This window comes from Epinephelus lanceolatus, chromosome 24 (genome assembly GCF_041903045.1).
Source record: "Epinephelus lanceolatus isolate andai-2023 chromosome 24, ASM4190304v1, whole genome shotgun sequence".
NCBI classification, from domain to species: domain Eukaryota; kingdom Metazoa; phylum Chordata; class Actinopteri; order Perciformes; family Serranidae; genus Epinephelus; species Epinephelus lanceolatus.
This window is the reverse complement of record NC_135757.1, coordinates 5,470,588-5,494,862: the sequence shown is the minus strand read 5'-3', so window position 1 is coordinate 5,494,862 and position 24,275 is coordinate 5,470,588. Positions and strand designations below refer to the sequence as shown.

Here is a 24,275-nt window from a genome sequence, read left to right as displayed (position 1 = left end):
TCGCACTGTTTTGTGTGTAGCAGACATTTAGGATTACAGTGTTTGTGTCGTGCACCCACAGTGTCCCCGCGGCTGCTGAGAAAAGCCGGACGTCCCAGGATGCGTGCAGTCGCCCTCACCCCGCTGGGAGGGGCGGTCCCCGAGGCCCAGGAGGTGTTCCCCACCCTGCAGACGGAAGTGTGGAGCTGGGGCAACGGCGAGCACGGGCAACTTGGACATGGAGACAGTCTGGCCAGGTAGGAGGAAGGTCTCTTGTTGCTGCATCTGGAGGAGACTTTTCAGACAAAATGTCCGCCGTGGGAAAAAACAAACACTTGAAACAGCAACGCTGAAAAGATATGATGAGAAATGAAAGAGCAAGATTTAAAGATTTAAAACCGCCTACAAGTAGTGCACTCTGAGTGTGCCAGGGCATGTGCATGCATGAGAGTAGTAATGCACGCACACGCCATGTTATGCTTCCTAGCCGCGCGTGAAACCATTCAACCCCGGTCTAATGATATTAAAATAGCCCATTACAGTCTGGCACAACTCTCTTTCCTCCTCCGTCATAGTCCGTTTATTAAAGAATGCAGCTCCTTTAATTTTATTCTTGGAAATTTAATTTTAGAAGTTACTGCGTTACTTTAAGACGTCAGCGACAAACAGCTGTTTTCTTCAAGGGCTGGTTATTGTTTGAAAGTTTTGGATGCTGCTATTAGAGGCAGATATGCTTTTTGCTGCTGCACGAAACACGGTAACCACAGTATATTTGAGAGAAACATGTCATGACCAGATATAGAACAGTACAACGATTTATTTACGGTTTACGTCTTCAGAATATGAACAAAGAAAGTATGCAGTACATGCTAACATAATGTTTTATCTTGCTATGTAATGAGGAAAACTCTGTCTGTGTGTCACGTTTTTCTCCTCACTGACTTGGTCAATCCATGTGAAATTTGGCACAGTGGTAGAGGGTCATGGGAGGATGCCAATGAAGCAATATTACATCAATTGGCCAAAGGGGGGGCTCTATAGCACCCGATTGAAATTGCAAACTTTGAATGGGCATATCTCATGCCCCGTATGTCGTAGAGACATGAAACTTTGCACAGAGATGCCTCTCCTCATGAGGAACACATTTGCCTCAAGAACCCATAACTTCCGCTTATATAGATTTTCCGCCATTTTGAATTTTTTGAAAATCACTTCAAATGGATCTCTTCCTAGGAAGTTTGAGCGATCTGCATGAAACTGGGTGAACATAATCTAGGGACCAATATCTAAAGTTCCCTCTTGGCAAAAGTTGGAAAACTTACTAAAACTGAGCTTCTATAAGGCAATGAATATTGCGGAGGGCGTGGCTCATCACATAAAGGTGTATAACATCTCAAGGGTTTCACCCATCACCACGCAACTTTGTAGGCATATGACCACACATAATCTGAGGGGACCCCTCCATTATTGACCCCATCAAACAAAATGGGGGTGCTAGAGAGCTCATTTCTTATCTAGGCCTAACCGCCATATGGATTTTTACTAAACTTGGTAGATATGTAGAACAGGACGCCTCAAGGTGACTGGAGAAATTTAACTCTAATTGGCAACTGGGTGGCGCTGGCAATCGTACTATCACATTGACAAAAACTCTGTCTGAACACATTGCTCTTCTTAATGGGTTCAGTTGACTATTTAATCTGCAGTTTCCTATGACCTGTATCCCAAACACACACCATGTGAAACTGTACGTGGGCAACTGTGCACTCAATGGGTATGGACTAGTTGTATTAAACAAAGGAGATCAATTTCTAATGATTGTTAATGTCCTATACACTTAACAACATGAATAGCATACACAAACAAATGAATGAAATTAGGAAATGATGACCTGGCACACAAAGCTGGCAGCGTATCAGTGCAACATATAACAGACAGACAGGATCCAAAGAAATAATCAGCCTCCTCGTTCCCAATTAGACAATAAAAGTGGATTCACATGGGCAGTCGCTCATCGGGTCAGTCAATATGTTCGGAGAATTGGTTGAGATAGACTAATATGATCTGATGCTTCTTCCTCCTGTCCGTTTGCAGATTACAGCCGCTGTGCATCAAGAGTCTGAACAATAAGGAAGTGGTGCGGGTGGCAGCCGGTGCTCATCATTCCCTCGCCCTCACCGCTCAGTCTCAGGTGCGTCAGTACGCTACAAGACCTGCAGGAAAATATTTTGTCTTCACACTTCAAAAGCAACCTGTTTTTCTTTTCTATCCATGTGTTTATTTGGCCAAATCTTGCAGGTGTTCTCATGGGGAAGTAACAGCTCTGGTCAGCTTGGACACATGGAGTCACCCAGCACTGTCCCCCGCCTTGCAAAGGTACAGAAACCACCTCCTTTACAAAGCGCACACACACAGAGAAAGCCTCAATGTTCATGTTCCTCTCTGCTTCCTCCTCCCAGCTGTCAGAGGGGATCCGGGTCTGGGACGTGAGCGCTGGGGAGAGACACACCCTCCTGCTCGCAGACGGAGACTGCTTCCGTCCTATTATTTATTACAGTGGACAGCAGGTCAAAGAGGGAGCGGAGGAGAGCAACGCCAAGGAGCTGGGTCAACAGGAAGGAGAGGAAGAGGAGGGGCGGGTGGGGGGCTACACCCAGCAGCCTGTGCTACTCCCCTTCTGCATGGACGTAAGCACAAAGTAGCTGGTAGTTTTGTAGGGTTTTTTTAATTAAAAATGATGTCTGTGTATTTCATCACATTGTCTCCCTCGTCTTCCAGCTCGGTTACGTGAGCAACGTGTTTGCGGGTGGCCAGCGGTGCGCGGCGCTGTGGGACAGGAACGTGATGGGCTTCATCGCCAGCCTCCATGAGCTGGCCTCAGCTGAAAGGAAGTTCTACTGCAAGCTGTCCAACATCAAGACACAGATAATACGCCCCCTGCTGGAGCTGGGTAACAGTGACACATACAGAAAAAAAATACTTCTTTTTTTTGTCATTTGTTTTACTTTGCTTGACTTTTTTTCTGTCTGTGCGCCATCCTTCTCCAGAGTCTCTGAGCTCAGCCCTCGGCCAGGTGAACCTCGGGCTGCTGCAGAGTCTGGCAGGCCGATTTAGCTTCTTGTGTCACCTAACCGGGCAGCACGCCGCCAGCCTCACCGCCAACCTGCGCCGCGTCCGTGACGTCAAGAGCCTGCTTGTCCTCGACCACGCCAGCATCTTCCTCGACTTGTACAAGGAGTATGTGATCACCATCACGGCCATTTGATTATTTGTAAGTCTTAAAACACTAGATTGAATTAATCAAAGCTAAATTCTGCCTTACATTAAAGGTACTGCAGCACTGTGGGCAACTTCCATGTGATGGGAGGTTTCCAGTCCCTGACCAAACCCTCACTGTGAGCACACACACACACACACACACACACACACACACACTCTATCATCCTTTAAATCCAGCTTTGATGCAGCCAAATACACAAGTAATTGGAAAAGAATTTTTAATAACAAGTGATGCTTTTCCCTAAAGAGATTTCTTCGGGAAGAGTCCAGAACTGCTTAAGAAGCTTGCAGAGTGCAGCGAGGAGAACCCCACCATGGCCGACCTCCTGGTGGCGCTCTTCTACCTCCCAACTCGCCACCTTCACGAGTACGGCCGGCTGCTGCTCAAACTGGCCACCTGCTTCGAAGTGGTGGGTGAAACAAACACAAGTTGCAGTCGTGCATGACTTCTGTTCCAATTACCTTTATGTTAATGCAGTTATTTACTGTTGTTGACTGCTAGTAGAAGATAATTTGTTAATTTTACTTGTTTTTTTTTTTGGCTTTGAAGATTATTTGAAAGAATAAAATGTTTGTTTATTTATTTATTATTATTTTATTTTAGTTAAGTTTAGTTTTGTCTATTGTTTTTTTTTATCTTGAGTGATATTGTTTGATTTTAAAATTATATCCAAAAAAGAAATTATAAAAAAAGACTGGGGACTGATAAAATAAAATGTCATCCAATATTTTTATTTATTTATTATTTATATTTTTTTCCTTATTTTTGTTGCAACAAAACAGTTGTGTAATGTAACATAAACCTAAAAAACAGATGAAATAATAATCAAAATAATTAGAACATGTTGCAATTAGTGTGACTTATTAGTTACCCAGTGTTTTAAGGGGAAGTTTGTTAAATAAATATGGCATGTGTTGCACAATTGTGAGTGTAAGGGGGAAAGAATTAAATAAAAAAGAATTTAAAAAAATGTCTTGATAGAAATATATATTTTTGTGCATTATTTTCTTTGTTAAAACACATAAAAATATTTAGGTTTGAGCTCAAATTTTCTTAAATGTATGAACATTTCTGTTGCCAAGATCATCAGAGTCGGACTCTTATTTTAAAAAAATCATCATGCTTATTTCACGTTTGTGTTGTCAGTGCTCCAGTGACTACCAGAGGCTGCAGGACAGCTGCTCCCGGTTTGAAGCTTTGGCCCTCCAGCTGAAGAGAAGAAGGAAGGACGCCGAGTACACGTTTCACTTCTGGAAGAGCTTCCCCGGCAAAATGACGGTAAACTTTCTGAGTGTGTGTGTGTGTCCTTCATATTGAGCCCTCGAGGTGTCACATGGTGTCTCATATAGCTGAATGTTGTCATTGTGTGTGGTCAGGACTCTCTGCGGAAGCCTCACCGCCGGCTGATCTGCGAGAGCAGCAACAAAGCTCTGACCCTGCAGAACGCCGGGAGGTTCTCCGTCAACTGGTTCATCGTTTTCAACGACGCCCTGGTCCACGCACAGGTCAGCTCAGAACCTACACACGCACACTTCTCATTACGTCCTTAAACTTTTTTGAAGCCCTCCATGTTTCAGACACTAAAACTTGGTGTGTCTCAAGCGTTTGTGTGTGCTTGCCTCCGTGCTGTCAGGGCGTGGCGCCTTATAAGAATCTTGTAAGTATGCAGCCAGAAGCAAATGTCAGCACAGCGACCTGTGTCCACTGTCCCCACTCCCCACCTTTTCTTCTTCAGTGTGTGTGTGTGTGTGTGTGTGTAGGGCTTAGGGCTCTGTGTCATAGGATTCAGCCCTTAAACACACGACAAACACCCCTATAAAACAGGCGAGGTCATAGCTCGGTTTCACAGGGTGACAAATTATGAATGAGGTTTTGTTAGTGATGTACAACAAATATCTGACTCTGTGTGCTTGCAACAGTAAGAGATATATATATTTTTTATCCGGGGAGATGCAGATATCTTAGTAGTGTTGTTGTTAAGTAAAATCAGAAGGTTTTTGAGATTTAATTTTATCTACACGAGACTTTTGATGTGTTGTTATGGTGTTCTTTATGTGACATACACCTTACAGTTTATAATTATAGTTTTAAAGGGACATTTTGGATTGCTGCAGATACTACACTGACTGTGGATAGACACCTCATGCAACCCCACTTCAGAAGATCTGTACTATGTGTCTCATTCATGAAATGTTTGTAAATCTGTGAGCAGATTTGCACGTAAAAAACCTTGGTACTAAAAGCCTACACTGGATTCGTGAACACTGAGGAAAACAGCAATCATAGGCATGTGTATAATGTCTATGAATGCCAATCAATCATAAACTGACAGCGCGCGCCCACTAGCCAGTGACCACCATATATGGAGGTGATAATTACTATAGATAGGTGCATCCTGTCGACCTGCAAACATGAAGGAAACAAAGAAAGACACAGAGTCAGCCATCACTGATAGTTAGTGTTTGGTCTGTAGCGTGGGTCTCACAGTCTCGCCACTCAGACAGAAGATACACTTGTGGAGTTCTCTCTCCTGATTGATTCAAGTGGGAACAAGATGCCAGAAATGTAGAAAACACATGTATTAAAGTCTGTGTAAAGCAGCAAAAAATGTCTGTTAGAAGTTTGTCACATCACAGAAATATGTGTCATTAATCACTGAGCCAAATTTGAAAGATTAAAAAAAATCGCTAAGATTATAAACTTAGCTCTCAAAATCATGGAAAAACAAGCACTTCTCTCTGCTGTGAAATGCTGGGGGCGTGTCCGGAGGGGTATGGCTGCAGCCTCTTGTCTCATGACTCCCACTCGCGGGAGGGAAGCCGGCTCCGTGTACTGTACAAGGACGTAACCCCGCACCTGCAGCCGGCGCAACAGGAGGATGTAATCCAGGGAGGGAGAGTGTCGGTTTGACTCCACTGACTGAAAATATTTTTTCCAGCGGATGTCTTAGTTACAACATGATTGAGCTAACTGGAGTAGTTTCATGTCGTATCTGACAACGGGAGGCTTTTAACAGATGACGTCCTGATGTTAGCTTTGCTGCTGCTGATAGCTGTCCCTGTCAGCTGCAGCCACTGATGCTTTCTAGACATCGTGATTTCCCAAAACTGAATAAATACCACACATAGCAACACAAAACTGCTTTGCTAGCTCAATCATGTTGTAACTAAGATATCCACTGGAAAAAATATTTTTTTCACAGACCGTTTATTGAGTTACTGAGTTACTACAGACACCGCTAACGGCTAACAGCTAACGGTTAGCCCAGCTAATCTACGATAACCATGTTATTAATTACAAAACATGCACACAAAAATAGTAATGTTTGTTCAATCATTGTGTTTATAGACTTTACAAACATCAGATTAGTCTAAACGGTGATATGGTGACGTGAAAAATGTGAGATATATATATAGCTAAACTCTGCTGGTTTTCTACCCGGAAGTATTTGTAAACAACAAGGCGATTCCCTCTATTTATACTGCTACAGCCTCAAGGGGCGTGTTTGTAGCAGGGATAGCTCCGTTACGTAACGCGGCTATGATTTAAGGCCCGCCCACTAGATCCAGAACACAGAAACCTAGAAACACAGTTTGTGAAGCCTAGCTCCACAATTCAATTGTAAATGGTTGAAAGGCTTTTTTACACATTTTGAGGTATACTTTTATGACCTATTGAATGTTTAAGAAGAAAATAGCAGAATTTGCTTCACACGGACTTTAAGTCTTTTTAAAAAACTCATTTACATTTTTAAGAAACCTAATCTGAAGCTTAAAGGAATAGTGCACCCAAAAATGAAAATTCAGCCATTATCTACTCACCCATATGCCGATGGAGGCTCAGGTGAAGTTTTAGAGTCCTCACATCGCTTCTGGAGATCCAAGGGGAGAGGAGGTAGCAACACAACTCCACCTAATGGAGGCTGACGGCGCCCCAGATTCAAACGTCCAGGAACACATAATTGAAACCACAAAATATCTCCATACTGCTCGTCTGTAGTGATCGATGTTGTGAGGACTCTAAAACTTCACCCGAGCCTCCATCGGCATATGGGTGAGTAGATAATGGCTAAATTTTCATTTTTGGGTGCACTATCCCTTTAAATCTGCTAATACCAACTTGTTTATCTAAATGTGTGTCAGGCAGAAGCAGGTGTAGATTATGTCAATACCCATGCCGAAATACACATAAATTTCCATCTGCAAACAGTTTACACGCAAATTTGTTCTGCTCACATTTCATGAATGAGACACTACCCCTTTAAGTACTTTTTAGGGTGGCAGAGGGGTGTAATTAATTGTCTGTTTTTGGTTTATTCAGCAAATTAATCACATGAATACAAAAATAATGATTAAACCAGGGACAGAAACAATAGATAAAGGATAGGTAAGAATTTCCAGCTGAATCCAGTGCTTACATGCTATGTGTATGTTCAGAAAGTTATCACGCAAATATGTCCGGTGATACGCAGCCCTATCCCCGCCCTCGCCCTCGCCCTCTGCCTGCTCTCTACCTGAGGGAGACTGCATGGAAGGATGAACTGACTGTAACCAAGGCTCAATGGGTTTTAATGCATTTTAATCATCTCTTTATGCACTCCTGTTTTTACAGCTTGAAATCCCCAAACTCAAAATAAACCCGTGAAAATATGGGATAAATTACTTTCCTGTTGAAGCCTTGGTTTTTACTGTTGGTTCATATGTAATCTGAAAAGGTACCAACAGCTTCTGGTTCACGTCTCCAAAGCAATTTCCTTCCCTCGCTCCCTGTTTGTCTCCTCTTTCTATTTGCATTTCTTCCCATGCCTCCCTGTCTCTTAAAGTCTGCACCAGTCCCGTGGTTGTCCTGCATATTCCAGTCCCCCCCCCCCCCCCACTTCCTGACTGTCTGCCTCGACTCACTCGTTCTGTCACTGTTTGACAAAAGAAATGTCTGTATTTGAATTCCTGAAGCGGGGTGTAAAACTGAGGCTAGGAACTAACAGTATCCGACAGCAGCAGACTATGGTGTCTTGTGATGTGACTGTGCAATAAGTCGCGGGGTGTCAGTGAACAAGAGCATGCATGCTTCTTAACTTCTGTTTAAAAACATGTGCAACACATGTTGTCTTGCATGACTGATCCTGGTATCCCTTCTGTTAATCTTAAACAAGATGCATCATCCTACTTAATCTCTATTAAATGATATCTGATTAGTTCTTAAAAAAAAATCTGACTATTATTAAAGTATTTTATCACTGTGAAATCCTGAATACACCTTGAAGCAATAAACAAAATTACCTCCTTTATTTTCCTTTTTACAATCTTCTTCATGTCCATTTTATTTCCTTTTCTTTGTCTTTCTTCCTTTCTTTAACCCTTTACTCTCCTTCCCCCCCTTCTCTGCACCTCCTCCTCCTGTATCTCTGTTTTACTCCCTTCGACTTTCCCTTCTTTCCTTCTTAACATTTCATTTCCTTCACTTCCATAATTTCCTATTGACTTCCTCTCTTTACTTTCCCTTTATTCCTTCTTTAATTCCTTTTGAATTCTTATTCCTTTTTTACTTTACCTTTACTTCCTTTGATACTTCCCTTTGACTGTTTCCTTCTTTAAGTCTCTCTTACTTTACCTTTACTTCCTTGTGTACTTCCCTTTGACTTTGTTTCCTTTTTTTACTTTACCTCTACTTCCTTGTGTACTTCCCTTTGACTTAGTTTCCTTTTTTTACTTTACCTTTACTTCCTTCTGTACTTCCCATTGACTTTGTTTTCTTTTTTACTTCTTTTTTACTTTACTTTACTTCCTTCCATACTTCCCTTTGACTTTGCTTCCTTCTTTACTTCTTTTTTACTTTACTTCCTTCTGTACTTCCCTTCGACTGTTTCCTTCTTTACTTCTTTTTTACTTTACTTCCTTCTGTACTTCCCTTTGACTTTGTTTCCTTTTTTACTTTACTTTTACTTCATTCAATACTTCAGTTTGAATTTGTGTCCTTCTTTACCTCTTTTTTACTTTACCTTTACTTCCTTCTTCTTTCCCTTTGACTTTGTGTCCTTCTTTACTTCCCTTACTTTACCTTTACTTCCTTCCATACTTCCCTTTGACTTTGTTTCCTTCTTTACTTCCTTCTGTACTTCCCTTTGACTGTTTCCTTCTTTACTTCTTTTTTTACTTTACCTTTACTTCCTTTGGTACTTCCCTTTGACTGTTTCCTTCTTTACTTCTTTCTTACTTTACCTTTACTTCCTTCTGTACTTCCCTTTGACTGTTTCCTTCTTTACTTCTTTCTTACTTTACCTTTACTTCCTTCTGTACTTCCTATTGACTTTGTTTCCTTTTTTACTTTACTTTTACTTCCTTCTGTACTTCCCTTTGACTTTGTTTCCTTTTTTTACTTTACCTTTACTTCCTTCTGTACTTCCCATTGACTTTGTTTCAGTTTTTACTTTTCCTATACTTCCTTCAGTACTTCCCTTCGGCTTTGCTTCCTTCTTTACTTCTTTTTTACTTTACTTTACTTCCTTCTGTACTTCCCTTCGACTTTGTTTCCTTCTTTACTTCTTTTTTACTTTACTTTACTTCCTTCTGTACTTCCCTTCGACTTTGTTTCCTTCTTTACTTCTTTTTTACTTTATTTCCTTCTGTACTTCCCTTTGACTTTGTTTCCTTTTTTACTTTACCTTTACTTCCTTCTTCTTTCCCTTTGACTTTGTGTCCTCCTTTACTTCCCTTCTTACTTTACCTTTACTTCCTTCCATACTTCCCTTTGACTGTTTCCTTCTTTACTTCTTTTTTACTTTACTTCCTTCTGTACTTCCCTTTCACTTTGTTCCCTTTTTTACTTTACCTTTACTTCCTTCAATACTTCAGTTCGACTTTGTGTCCTCCTTTACTTCTTTTTTACTTGACCTTTACTTCCTTCTATACTTCCCTTTGTCTTTGTTTCCTTCTTTACTTCCCTACTTACTTTACCTTTACTTCCTTTTATACTTCCCTGTTTCTTTGTGTCCTTCTTTACCATCACTTCCTTTTATACTTCACTTTGACTTTATTTTCTTGTTTATTTCCCTTTTTACTTTACCTTTACTTCCTTCTATACTTCCCTTTGACTTTGTTTCCTTCTTTACTCCTTTTTTTTACTTTACTTCCTTCTGTACTTCCCTTTGACTGTGTGTCCTTCTTTACCATTATACCCTGTACTTCTTTATTTTCTTCTTTTTTTTACGTCGTTTTTACTTCCTTCTCCACTTTATAGCAGCTTTCATCCATACAAGTAGGTACATGTACATAATAAGCCTGCTCCATGAGCGAGTCTCTCCAGAGAGCAGTCGTCTCTTCAAGTATTTTTTTCCTGTTCATCATGAGCGGTTAGCTTACAGTAATTCACCTCCTGATTGTGTGTGAGGTCCACACACATCTTATGGGCTTATTCGTAGCACTTAGGTTTGTCTCACTGTCTCTTTAATGTGGTCAAAAAACGTTAATAAGATAAACAATATTTGCTGTTTTTTCCGTTTCTAAACACTCACCTTTCCCTTCTTTCTTGTCCCCTCTTTCCTCCCTCTTTTCCTTTCTCCATGCCTCCAGTTCTCCACCCATCACGTCTTCCCCTTGGCCACACTTTGGGTGGAGCCGATCCCAGAGGAGCACACTGGCATGTAAGTCCACTTAATTACAGTCTAACATGCCAGTAATTGTTTCCAGTGTTAAACTTTGTGTGTGTGTGTGTGTGTGTGTGTGTGTGTGTGTGCAGATACGGGTTAAAGGTGATTACACCAGAGGAGACGTTCACCCTGTTGGCCTCCTCTCCCATGGAGAAGGTAAATCTTTTTATGCGATTAATGGACAAAAAATACATTTCCATTTGCTGCTGCTCAAATTTACTGGACCGCTGTGTGATGGCCTTCATAAAAGTGAGCATGTGTTCGTTCCCAGGCCAAGTGGCTTCGCTCCATCAATCAGGCGGTGGACCAGGCCCTTAACGGGGCGGGGCAGGACACTGCATCCGTCGGCTCGGGGTCGGGGCAAAAGTTGGAGCCTCCCATCTCCAGGACGGCCTCGTACACTTTTTATAAGGATGGACGGCTGAAGGAGGCAACGTACGAAGGACGCTGGCTCGCTGGGAAGCCCAACGGCAGGTTGGACTACCACGCTGTCTGTCATGTCTGTGCATTTTATTTATTTATTTAAATTTATTTTGTATTTGTGGACATTTTGTCTTAAATGTTTTTATTATGATGCATTATTTTAGAAAGATAACAAAACAATGATTTCTTTCTATGAAGAAACATAATGTCGTAAGTCATAGGAAAAACACACTTAAAAAACAAACAACAAAAAAAACAAAAAAAATAAATTAAATGTCTAAATTATGAAATAAAATAATTAAAAAATAAATATGTGAAATATATAAATAAATAAAAAGATAAATTAATAACTAAAATATTTAAATAAATACAAGAAAACAATAATTATTAAAATAAAAGTGAATATCAATAGAATATTTTAAATATTTATATTAATGTGTAATTATGATATGAACTGTTTTTCAGGGGAGTGTTAAAATGGCCTGATGGGAGGATATACACAGGGACGTTTAAGAACGGACTGGAAGATGGGTGAGAGCATTTATTCAGTGCACATGAGTCTTATGTGTCATTATTTCACAGATAAAATAATTTTTTTAAGCTTCTATTTCTTCATCCTCCTCATATATTTATGTGTTTGTGTAGCTTTGGTGAATTCGTGGCTCCCAATAAGACGCTCAACAAGAACGATCACTATCAAGGGCAGTGGAAAGATGGCAAGATGCATGGCCTCGGGACATACAGGTGAGTGAAGAGGAACTTTATCGTCCATGTTGGGCAACATGACAAAGATGAGGACAATTTGAAGGGACACAACAAAGTACATAAATACTATTAAAAAACAGTTTGTGGATAGAATAGATACCCTCCCGTCTGTCTGCAGGTATGCCAGTGGTGAGGTTTACGATGGGTCCTTCCAGGACAACATGCGACACGGCCATGGCATGCTGCGCAGTGGCAAGCTCAACACCTCCTCCCCCAGTGTCTTCATCGGCCAGTGGCTGCAGGACAAGAAGACCGGCTATGGAGTCTTTGATGATATCACAAAGTACGCTCATTAACGTAAAGGTTACACAAGGTTAAAGATGACAGGAAAGAAGCTTTTGAAAATGGGTTTTGTTTGGTTTCTTGTTTATCTTTTTTCTCTCCAGAGGGGAGAAGTACATGGGCATGTGGCAGGACCACCTGCGGCAGGGCACCGGGGTCGTCGTCACTCAGTTCGGCCTGTACTACGAAGGTGCCTTTAAAGATAATAAGATGATGGTGAGCACTTCTCTCCTTGATATCGGTCACATTTTGTGTGCATGTGGTGGGAAGTTTAAGAGGCCGAGGTGGGACTGTCCCTTAAGTATTTCTTACTAAAAAAGTTCTTGCACAGATCATTAACTGTGACATTTTCCAACACTTGTGCTGACTTTGTTGATGATATTTTGACCCACACCATCATGAGATGAGACTGGAAATGATTAGGAAGGGTAGGTGTGAGGTATGGAGGATGGAAGCTGCCAAAAATCAAGAATAAATAAAGAAATGAAGCAGTGTATCACATCAATATATCACTATATGATGCGCTGAATGTACCAAATTAAATATTAAAATACATTAAAAATAGATTTGATATTGATATTTATTTTTTGCTTCTTCATTGTTTTTACTTGTCTGCAAAATGTTACACTTTAATTTTTTATTTTTGATATTTTTTAATTAAATAATTTCCCCACTGATTTTTTTTAGCATTATTTTATTTTAGTAATTTTTTCTTCATTTTTCCACTTCCACTTTATTTTAATATTTTATTATTATTTAATTAATTGATTAATTTCCCCATTGATTTTTTTCATTTATTTTACAATTATTTAAATTCAATTAAATTTAATTTGATTTTTTTTTATTTTTTTTTTGTAATTTTGTTTTATTTCATTGTATTTTATTTTAGTATTTTAGTTATTTAATTTTTTTTGGCAGCTTCCATTCCATTTCATTTTTTTTCATTTTTAATTTATTTATTTCCCCATCGATTTTTTTGATTTTTTTTTTTATTGCAATTATTTATTTATTTTATTTTATTTTATTTTATTTTAGTCCTTTTTTCTTCTTTTTTCCACTTCCACTTTATTTTAATATTCTTTTAATTAATGAATGAATTAATTTTCCCATTGATTTTTTTAACTTATTTTACAATTATTTTAATTTAATTTTAAAAAATATATTTTGTTTTATTGTGTTTTATTGTGTTTTATTTTATTTTATTTTAGTATTTTAGTTATTTTTGATTTTGCCAGCTTCCAATGCATTTAATTTTTTCTTAATTTTTTTTTTTACTTTTAACAATTTCTGCTTTATTTTTTATTTTATTGTTTTAATTTATTTATCACCCCATTAATTTTCTTTTTAAATTTATTTTACAGTAATTTTATTTTGTTTTATTTTATTTTATTTTAGTATTTTAGTTATTTTTGTTTTTGGCAGCTTCTATTCTCCAGTGAGGAGGACTGAAGGCAGTACCAGCACTGACTTTTGTTATCAGTAATTCAGGATTTCAGAACAGGGAAGAACATTGAAATGATGGTTGTTATTCACAAAAGTGTCTCTAAAATTTTGCAAACATTACAGCCAAGAAAGTTATGAAGAAGAAAAACTGAGAAATAGAGAATGTAGTTTTCTCCAGCTCACAATGACATATGGAAAAAAATGCTTGCATGGCCAGTAAAACAAAAAACCCCCACAAACTTAAGGTCCAGTATGAACTGTTTCAGTCAGTTAACCTATTTTAATTAAGATCACAGTAAATTATTTCAGTAGCTTCACTTTCCTCCTCCTGAACACTGAAGTTTAAGATAAAAAAAAGTCGTCTTTCAGGGCACTGGGATCCTCGTGTCAGAGGACGACACCACGTACGAGGGGGAATTCTCTGACGACTGGACCCTCAATGGAAAGGTGATAAATGAACAGCAATATCTTAATTAACAGAATGTTTTGTGTTTCATTTAATCATTTATTATATTCATTCCTCCTCAGGGTGTGCTCACTATGGCAAATGGTGACTACCTGGAGGGCTCCTTCAATGGCGAGTGGGGCTCTGGCCTCAAAGTGGCGGGCTCCTACTTCAAACCGCACCTGTTCGACACCGACAAGGACAAAACCCGTGCTGTGTAAGCTCACAGAACAATGTGCAGGAAAATTGTCGTGTCATTGGAATGAATTTATTGATCTTGTTTTATATGTTTGTGTGTGATGTGGCAGGAAGCTGGGGCGTCTGTGTGTGAGCCCCGAGGACAAGTGGCAGGCGGTGTTTGAGGAGTGCTGGAGTCAGCTTGGCTGCGAGGCGCCGGGCCGAGGGGAGAGCTGGAAGGCGTGGGAGAACATCGCCGTGGCCCTCACCACCAGCCGACGACACATTGAGGACAGGTACCTTTATAGCGTGTGATTTGTTGTTGAGTTTAAGATTGGATGTCGCTGTTTTAACCCATTTATTTTCAGATACTGATGTTTGTGTTTCGTGTGTGTCGCAGCCCGGAGATGTTGTCCCGAAGTCACAGCAGAACCCTGGAGAGTCTGGAGGTCATCCCGCAGCACGCAGGACCAATCACCATGGAGAGGTATCACACCATCCGCCTGTACCTCATCAAGGTAAGCCCACCGAACAAAACAAAAACCACATTCACGCAGGTCAGTGTGATATTAAAATTGTAATCCTGTCCGTGACTCAACACTGTATTACTATTTCTTTACTTCCTGTAGGCGTGTGACACTCCGCTCCACCCACTGGGCCGGCTGGTGGAAACCCTGGTGGCGGTCTACAGGATGACCTACGTGGGCGTTGGAGCGAATCGCCGGCTGCTGCCTCAGGCTGTCAACGAGATCAAGTCGTACCTGAACCGCATCTTCCAGATCGTCAGGTAGTTCACACTCAGCTCAGCAACCTACTGCTCATATTCTCAATTTAGTAAATGTACAAAATGGATCCCCGATAATTTTGTGTGCTCTTGAATGCTCTGCAGGTTTCTGTTCCAAGACCTGCCAGAAGAGGGCGGCCTAATTCCAGAGCCCACCACCAACCTCCAGGACAAGAGGGAACCAGGCTCAACTGATGCCCAGCTAGAGTCACCGAAACCTGGGTAAAGACCGCGCAATGTCCCCACCTTGAAGCTCTGGTAGTCCTCAGTTGGCTCCTGTTAAAGTCTGTTCTGTGTGTCCTCAGCCGTGTGGTGAGCAGCTCAGCTCTGCTGTTGCCCGTCCTGCTGCCTCGTCTCTACCCACCGCTCTTCACCCTCTACGCTCTGGACAAGGAGAGAGAGGACGACGTCTACTGGGAGTGTGTCCTCCGCCTCAACAAACAGCCCGACCTGGCCCTGCTCGCCTTCCTGGGTGTTCAGCAGTACGTCACACGCTGGCTGCGACAATGCAAAGTCCTCATTGAATGATCTGAGTGTTAATCCTTTTTTTTGTCCCCTCTTAGAAAGTTTTGGCCTGTCTCCATTCCCGTCTCCCTGCCCGCGCTGGGGGAGAAGCAGCAGGTATGGTTTAGATGTTCACCTTAGTCATACTTTTAGGGCATGCCTGTTTCAGTCTCTGAGTTTCAGCGTGTTTCCTCCAGGTCCTGTCCAGCACCAAGGACGCCTGCTTTGCCTCTGCAGTGGAAACACTACAACAGATCAGGTACGGCTCGAATCAACAACTTTAAAGGATCAGATTCTTGGCTTGCAAGCAAGGTCAGTTAATCAGGTTTCTTGTTTGTTTGCAGCACAACATTCACCCCGTCAGACAAGCTGCAGGTGATCCAGCTCACCTTTGAGGAGATCACACAGGAGGTTCAGTCGCTGCTGAAGCAGGACTTCCTGTGGTCCATGGACGACCTCTTTCCCGTCTTCCTCTACGTGGTGCTGCGTGCACGGTCAGCCGCAACTTAGAGCCAAAAAAAGAGATTGTTGCCCATTTCTAAAATAGATAATCAACATGTTTGAACTGTTTGTAGACCTCTTATCAGAGCAAATAATACAACATTTTCTATACGCTGCTTCTGAGCTTTTATAATCACCGTTGTCTAAAAACAACAAGGTGAAAATTTCTACATCGTATGAAACTTCTGATTTCTTTTTTTGTCCTCCAGAATCAGGAACTTGGGCTCAGAGGTCAGCCTGATCGAAGATCTGATGGACCCCTGCGTGCAGCACGGAGAGCATGGAATCATGTTCACCACACTCAAGGTAACACACACACACACACACACACACATCTGTCAGTATATATTTAAACTTTTTTTGTCTTTATTGAAATTTTCAAGGCACACATGAATCATTCAGTGTCTTACTTTTTAAATGTCCATTTCAAAATTACACAGGTAAATACCTCCAGACTTAGAAAGACAGATAGTGATAATTAAAATTAAACTCAGTAAAACAAAAAACACCAACAGTAATAACAATGACTGAAAGAATAAATAAAAATTGAAGTGAAATAAATAAATAAAGATGAAAATAAAATTTAATGGAGAGATGGTAATAGTAATACAAAAATCTAAATAAAAATAATTAATTGAAACAGCAAACAGTAAAATAAAAATTTTGAAAAATCATTAAAAAAATTGATACATACATGGAGAGACAGAACGACAGTAATAGTGATAAAAAAATTTAATAAAGTAAAAAAGATTTTCTAAAAATAAAAGAATTAATATGACGATAACAACAATAATAATGATGATGATAACCATAGTAATAATTAAAGTATCTTAAAATATAATAAAAATGGAAATAGAAATAAACAAAGAAATAAAGATTTAAAAAAAAAGATATAAAATGGAGAGATGGTAATCATACAAAAATATAAGTACAAAATTAAATTGTCTTTAATAAAAGTAAATGTTACAGTAAAAAAAAAAACAAGGTAGTAAGGTAATAAAAAAGACAAATAAATAATACAGCAGCTGATAATATCTTTGTTATAATATTGTTGATGATATCTTAAAAAAAGATATACATATATATATATATATAAAGATGAAAATTAAATAAAATGGAGAGATGGTAATAGTAATACAAAAATCTAAATAAAAAATAATTAATTTAAAAACAACAAAAAATAAAATAGAAATTTTAAAAATAATTTATAGTTAATAAAATTAATAAAGGACATACATGAGAGATAGAAAGAGAGTAATAGTGACAATAAAAGATTAAGTAAATTTTTTTTTTAAAAAAAATAGAATAATTATTATGAAGATAATAATGATAATAATGATGATGATGATGATAAGCATAGTAATGATTAAAATATAATAAAAATTGAACTAAAAATGAGCAAAGAAATAAAGATAAAAAAAATGATGTAAAATGGAGATATGGTAATCACACAAAAATCGAAAAATAAATTAATTTAATAAAAATACAAGTTACAATAAGGTAAAAAAGGTAAAATAAGGTAATAAAGTTAAAAAAAGACAAACAAATAATACAACAGCAATGATAATATCTATAATATAATAATATTGATGATAATATCTTAAAAAAACATGAAATATATATAAATAAAAATTAAAATGAAATGAAATGAAAATTAATGAAAATTAAATAAAATGGCGAAATGGTAACAGCCATAAAAAAAATCTCAGTAAAACATTTATTATTCATATTAAAATAAAATAAAAAATAAAAAAGCTAATAAATAAATATTACAATAAAGGATACTCACATGGAGCGATAGAGCAATATTAATAGTGATAATAAAAATTAAGTAAAATAGACTTAATGAAAAAAATTAAGTTAATCCAAGAACAATAAGGAATAAAGAACAGGAAAAAAATGATAAAATAAATACAGATAAAAATGAAATGAAAGTACAGAGATGATTAAAAATAAAAAAAAGATTATTATTTTCTGTACTGCCTGGCCTGAAGAGAGTGCAAGAATTGAAGATAAAAGTATATAAAGTCATTAAACCCGTCATTATTTATGTGTTTTTCTCTTTTCCACCTGCAGGCTTGTTACTACCAGATCCAGCATGAGAAGATCACTTAAGACGAGCGTGGCGTTACTTCCTTTCATCTTCACAGCCAATCTCTGGTCCAGGATCAGCAGGGCTTCAGGATGACAGACATGAGCAGCGACCAATGAGAAGCATCGGATCATACGAACAGGTTGCCAACAGCTCCATGTGCTGCTGTCATGGAGACAAGACCACTTCGCCCTCTGTGACACACACAAACACACTCTTTCCCCCTTTTTAGTGACCTCAACAGCTTCGTACCCGCTGATCATGAAGGTACACGTGTGAATACTGACTGCCAGAGATGAGCCACCTCATACCGTCCAGTGTAGAACAGCTGACAGACTGACTTCCTGTGGGGAGATCCTGATGCAGGTTGTTACATGTGCGGGAAAACAAGGTTCATACTTTTTCTTTTAGTGCCAATGGGAGAAGTTTGTTCTCACTGTGAGATACTGGACCTCCTTTTCTCTGTTTGGAGGAGTTTGTCAGCATGAAAAATGACGAGACGATGCATCACAGAAAACATTTCCAGTGTTTATTCTTGTTCGACTGACACCTACATGAAAGAAATAATCTCCTGAAGGCATGTCGCGCTATTAATCTGACAAACTTGACTTTTTATTTGATGACTTTGACACATTGGTGTCAAAGTCATCTTTATCTGAAGTGTTTCCAAACAGTATTTCCTGATTTGACTTCAAGGATGAACACTAACTGGTCGGTTGAGCAGATGCACATCTGGTTAAGTTTCCCACCTCGGAAACAGCAGCTCACAGCTACTTCACTGAGCTGGAAACTAGTTTACAGCTTGGTTTAATACTGAATTATAAATGCAAACTGACGTGGCTATAACTATTTTCTTTCTTCATAGTTTTGTTCTTTGAAATTTCAGGTCATACATGAATCAGTAGTTCAGTGTCTTAAGTTTCAGTACCCTTTTCCGGACAATAAAATATACGTAGGTAAATACCTCTATACATGATACAAAAATAAAAATGAAGTAAAATATGCTTAACTAAAAAAAAATCACGTAATAATGATAATAAACATAAAAAATAGTCAATAATAAAAAATAAATAAATAAAAATAATTAAAAAATAGATGGTAATAATAAAACAAGATAAACTATGTTAAAATTAATTAATAAAAAGCAATTTTTTAAAATTAATATTAAAGGGTAAGAGAGAAAATTCACCTTGGCTACAGCTCTAAATGATACTACTCCTATTCTGTTACACCAGCGGACAGTGGAATACGGTTAACCCCAGTTAGCGGCTAATTTAGCTGGCTCTGACATCATCTTTGTTATCTATGACACAGGCATTTTAAGTAATGTCCATATTTGAGTACTTGCATAATAAAAAAAATCTAACATAAGAATAGGAATGTAAATTGGCCGACAATGAAAACAAGTGCAATTTAAATGTATTTATTGAGTCACCAGGCTTCAGCTAGCCTACGTTAGCATGGACTGTCTCCGGAGTTCGCAGCCACTCTCCTCCTGGTGGGTTCTGTCTGGTTAGCATGAGCTAACACAGCAGCAGCGGCTGATATTCGACGCCGAGGCTTTTAATGGTCTATCCAAACTCACACCGACACCAAAATGGATCGACTCTGTCCACTTAACTGACTGTCCACGGCTCGGAGCTCACACTCCCGTAGCAGTAGGCTCATGATAGACGGACAGAGAGCGACAGCGGGGTAAGGACAAGGCAATACACTGCACACAGTTAAACAGAAAGTCATGTTCACATATGGGAAGTTAGGTGGTGATTACGCCATATATTGAACGAAACTGTGACGTCCAAATTGAGTAAGCTGATCCCCTAAAAGATACAGTTGAAAAAAATGTATCTGGTGACTTGAAAGCACGACTGATTTCCAAAGTGCACATTTGCAGGAAAAGCAGAAGTGAGTGAAAAGAAATGTTTTTGATTAACAATCTGAGATCCATGTGTGTGTTTCTGAGCCCGTTTTCCAGTAAAATGAATACTGACGCAGAACTGTAAAATCTGAAAATGTACGGGGTGAAAATTTGTGTCTTTAAAGGCCCGGACACACCAAACTGGTGGCCAAGAATGAGTGGTGACAAAGGCAGACTGTTGTGTCAACACGTTGCCTGCGTCAACCAAAAAGTTGCACTTGAACACACCGCAAAGACGACAGCCAACAGCCAACTAGCACGTATGTTCTGCGCCTGCATGAGAGAAAAAACTCTCCATAGCAGCAGGCGGCGGTAGTCTGTATTCGTCATTCATAATGAGAAACCGGGAGACCGACAGGTTGCATTCAAGACGCTAGTTAGCCAGTTAGCACATTAAAAACACAACCCAATGTAGAAAGTAATATTTATCGCGTGGTAGCGAAATATAACACGAACAATTATGAACTATTTCCGCAAAAGAGCTCAATGGGCTCAGTGAGCTCTGTGTTGATCTCACGCCATCTTTAGCTTTTGTTTACCTTCCTCACTTTGTTTCTCTGCCGATCAGAGTGATTTCTCTCACTGATGGGCGATTCAGCACGTTGAACAGGCCAAAAAACAGCCAACAAGGACTGAGTTGTGTAAACAGGGTAGGGAGATCACCTTTATTCCACTTGACTTCCAATAATTTTGGAGACACTCAACAAGCTGAAAATAACCTTAAGAGTTTGTATTCATTGTATTGTTATGAATCACGCAGTGTTCATTGCAGGCAGGGAGAGACGTCAGCACATGTCTCATGAGTCTAACCATCTCACTACACCTGTATATGTGTAAAATAATGAGAAATGTAGATTCAATTTTGGATTTTTTTCCCAGCTGCAGGTGGCGTTTGAGCAGAGAGCCGGCTTAATGCAAACAGTTTTTATAGATGTGATGTTCAAAGCCGATTGTGTGCGCCATCTGTTAATGCTAACTGTTCTTTTTTGTAAACCATTTACAGCACTAACTGTCAGACATTGTTGCTTATTTGTGATCTGCGTCACACATGCCAGTTTATAAAAGGGCTTAAGAGGGGATTCAGAGGATGACCGAGCCTTTTTTTTTTTTCTTCTTCAGATGGTTTAACAATAGAAAAGCCAAGTGGATCAGAGGCCTCTTTTTGGAGGGGCTAAATTTGGGTGAAGCTGCAGGATTTAGGAAGACTAGCAACAGAAAAAGGGTGTGAAACTGCTAGAATTTAAACCTCAAACTACAACTGATTTTTATTTGGAAATGTTGGGGTAAGGTGACACATAATTCAAACAGTTGTCATTTCAACAACACATCTCAGTTCATGGTCTTCTCTTGTACTTTTTGTGACTGTAAAAATGATTGCGATAACGCTCTTCCATCCCTGGTTGTGAGCTCTTGTTTCTGCTGAGACCGTATGTGCCTGACACTTAAAGAAGTGATGCAATATCGTCTGCGTAACTACGGAGTTCATTCCCAAAACGCCATTATTTTTTCCAACGAGAGACTTTTAGTTTTGTGCTGCTCTTTAAAAATAATCATTGACTGACATAACATGGCGTCCTGTTCCGTATGTTGTGAATATGTGATTTGTCTGACTTGCAAACCAAACTACAGCAACAGCACGGGACATTTATTGTAACGGTTGTACCCTTAACTGACCCCCTTTCATGAAGTGTAAATCTAAACTGAATGGTCCTAAATATAAACTGAAGATAGTGTTCATAAGCTTATATTAGTTTCATGTCCTCAACACCTGTTTACCATGGCAACGCCCCACACAGGTCATACTGTTGCATTGTGTGTAAAAATGACTGTTTTATCAATGGACTTTGGTGTTAACGAGTTGACATTTTGTGTCTCAGCTGGCTGACATGACTCCCACCTGTGTGTCTTTTAAATGATGTCAAATGTATTGTACCTTTACATAATAATAACAGAGGGCAATAAACTCATTTGATGGACATTGCTAACTAATCTGATCTGACAGTTTCATACGATGGGAAAAATTAAATGTTATGCTAAATCTGTGCAAAAATGGACAAACATTTTTTGGTTCCAGCTTCTCAAATGTGACGTTTTGTTGCTTTTAAACTGAATATTTTGGAGTATTGGAAGTCATGATGGCACATTTTCCATCAGTCAATTAACTGTTTTTGTTTGTTGGTTTGCGTTTGTCTTTGGTAAGTCGATACTGAAATATTTGCAGGCTTGAAGATGTTTTGCAGTTCAAAAACAAAAAAAGAAAAAGTATGTTTTTCATCCTAATACAAATATAGCTAATGATGTATAGTAACTTGACATAAGTTAGTGTTTTATGAGACAAGATTGATAAATTGATCCGAGAAAAACCACAAAAAGAGACAAATTTCTTCAGATTAAAACAAAAGCTAAAGGCCCCTGAAGCCTTCTCCTCTGTGCCCTAAGCCCCTCCCACCAGACGACCACAGGTGTATGCACGAGCTTCATACAGTAACCCAGAGTTCCCATACATTGATTTATTCAATCTGATTTCATTGTCAAGCTCTCTTTCTGTTTTTTCAGACAGCAAATGAGACAAGAAGTAGCTAGCTAACATTAAAGGGAAATTTCGGTTTATTTCAACCTTCTCCTATCATCCTAAATTTGTTTCAAGTGACTAGTGACATAAAAATAATAGTTAGCATGTTAGCTGTTAGCCTAGATACAACCGAGGCGCATAGTAGCATCAGACCTGTTAAAACGTAAGTGAACGGGCAACCTTCAAGTGCAAAGTTAGTCCACTAAACAAGCTTTTTTCCCACAAAGACCGCCTCATATCGTTAGGATAAATGTCAGAGAACATATAGAAAACGACATGTAAACATGTTGTCTTACCTTACCGGTGTGCTGCTATGTTTGTTTACCATTTAGCTCTGCTTTCCATAGTGCGGCCGAAATATCAAAAGAACAAGCAGCGATCTCATACCGTGGCTGAAATCAGGCGAGAACAAGCAGCAACAGCTGGAAGGCAGAACCAGACAGTAGCCTGAAAAGTTCATTCATTTATTTTATGAAAGATTTATAGTATAATGGCTGACTTTTTGCCAGACTTGGACTTTGTGGAGGAGGAATTTGATTTTGCAGAGTTTGATGGCCGCCCTTATTTATTTGAGCCAGAATACACTGACGAAGAGCTTCGTGAAATTGAAGAACGGAGGATGAGAGAGAGAGAGAGAGGCGCAACAGGTAGAGGACGAGAGAGGAGGAATGGCTGCTGCAAGGCTGCGTAGCTCTGGAGATTGGTGGTGTACCTGTGAATGCTGTGCCCCAGTGCCCACAGAAGAGGGATGCCTCTGTTGCAAGGAATGCGACCGGTTGCAGCCTTATTTTCAAGGTCTGGATGTGACCGAGGACGAGACACCTCCACCTGGAGTAGTATCCAGCTGGGCTTTATCTAGAGCTCGCCAGATATATTTCGGCCGCGCTTTGGAAAGCAGAGCTAAATGGTTAACAAAGATGGCAGCACACCGGTAAGGTAAGACAACACGTTTACATGTCGTTTTCTATATGTTCTCTGACATTTATCCTAACGATATGAGGCGGTCTTTGTGGAAAAAAAAGCTTGTTAAGTGGGCTAACTTTGCACTTGAAGGTTGCCCGTTCACTTACGTTTTAACAGGTCTGACGCTACTATGCGCCCCGGCTGTATCTAGGCTAACGGCTAACATGCTAACTATTATTTTTATGTCACTAGTCACTTGAAACAAATTTAGGACGATAGGAGACAGGTTGAAATAAACCGAAATTTCCCTTTAACCAACCCCCGGCTACAGCTGTGTGCTGCTTCGCCCAGTGAAGAAGCTGGTAGCAACTCAGGAGTAGTGACTCCATCTTGGTCAGCACAATCCCCTCAGCATCATATGTCACAGCAGGTTGGTGGCTAGCAGCTGTGCTGGTGTTGTATCAAAATGTGCTTCCCCATCGAATGGTTTCTCCCTTCCTCAACATGTAGTGCCCCCTGTCATGGTTAGGGGTATGGCTAAGGTTTTGGGCCAGGTTAACAC

At 39.4% G+C, this 24,275-nt stretch overlaps 1 protein-coding gene across 2 annotated transcripts in view; it reads left to right on the top strand.

Annotated features, from left to right (window-relative positions):
• Positions 1-22,227, top strand: part of als2b (alsin Rho guanine nucleotide exchange factor ALS2 b) — a 28,227-nt gene extending 6,000 nt beyond the window's left edge. For both annotated transcript variants that reach the window (XM_078165926.1, XM_033615728.2), the window contains exons 6-34: positions 62-236; positions 2,074-2,170; positions 2,278-2,355; positions 2,439-2,666; positions 2,758-2,929; positions 3,027-3,216; positions 3,309-3,374; positions 3,506-3,668; positions 4,406-4,537; positions 4,636-4,764; positions 10,828-10,898; positions 10,994-11,060; positions 11,176-11,378; positions 11,793-11,858; positions 11,973-12,071; positions 12,211-12,375; positions 12,479-12,590; positions 14,187-14,264; positions 14,346-14,479; positions 14,571-14,735; positions 14,840-14,957; positions 15,069-15,226; positions 15,329-15,445; positions 15,529-15,705; positions 15,787-15,844; positions 15,925-15,986; positions 16,072-16,221; positions 16,438-16,534; positions 18,305-22,227. In XM_078165926.1, coding sequence (XP_078022052.1) covers positions 62-236; positions 2,074-2,170; positions 2,278-2,355; positions 2,439-2,666; positions 2,758-2,929; positions 3,027-3,216; positions 3,309-3,374; positions 3,506-3,668; positions 4,406-4,537; positions 4,636-4,764; positions 10,828-10,898; positions 10,994-11,060; positions 11,176-11,378; positions 11,793-11,858; positions 11,973-12,071; positions 12,211-12,375; positions 12,479-12,590; positions 14,187-14,264; positions 14,346-14,479; positions 14,571-14,735; positions 14,840-14,957; positions 15,069-15,226; positions 15,329-15,445; positions 15,529-15,705; positions 15,787-15,844; positions 15,925-15,986; positions 16,072-16,221; positions 16,438-16,534; positions 18,305-18,343 — 3,566 coding nt within the window. In that variant the 3' untranslated portion in view covers positions 18,344-22,227. The remainder of the gene's footprint in view (positions 1-61; positions 237-2,073; positions 2,171-2,277; positions 2,356-2,438; positions 2,667-2,757; positions 2,930-3,026; positions 3,217-3,308; positions 3,375-3,505; positions 3,669-4,405; positions 4,538-4,635; positions 4,765-10,827; positions 10,899-10,993; positions 11,061-11,175; positions 11,379-11,792; positions 11,859-11,972; positions 12,072-12,210; positions 12,376-12,478; positions 12,591-14,186; positions 14,265-14,345; positions 14,480-14,570; positions 14,736-14,839; positions 14,958-15,068; positions 15,227-15,328; positions 15,446-15,528; positions 15,706-15,786; positions 15,845-15,924; positions 15,987-16,071; positions 16,222-16,437; positions 16,535-18,304) is intronic.
• Positions 22,228-24,275: the final 2,048 nt, after the last annotated feature.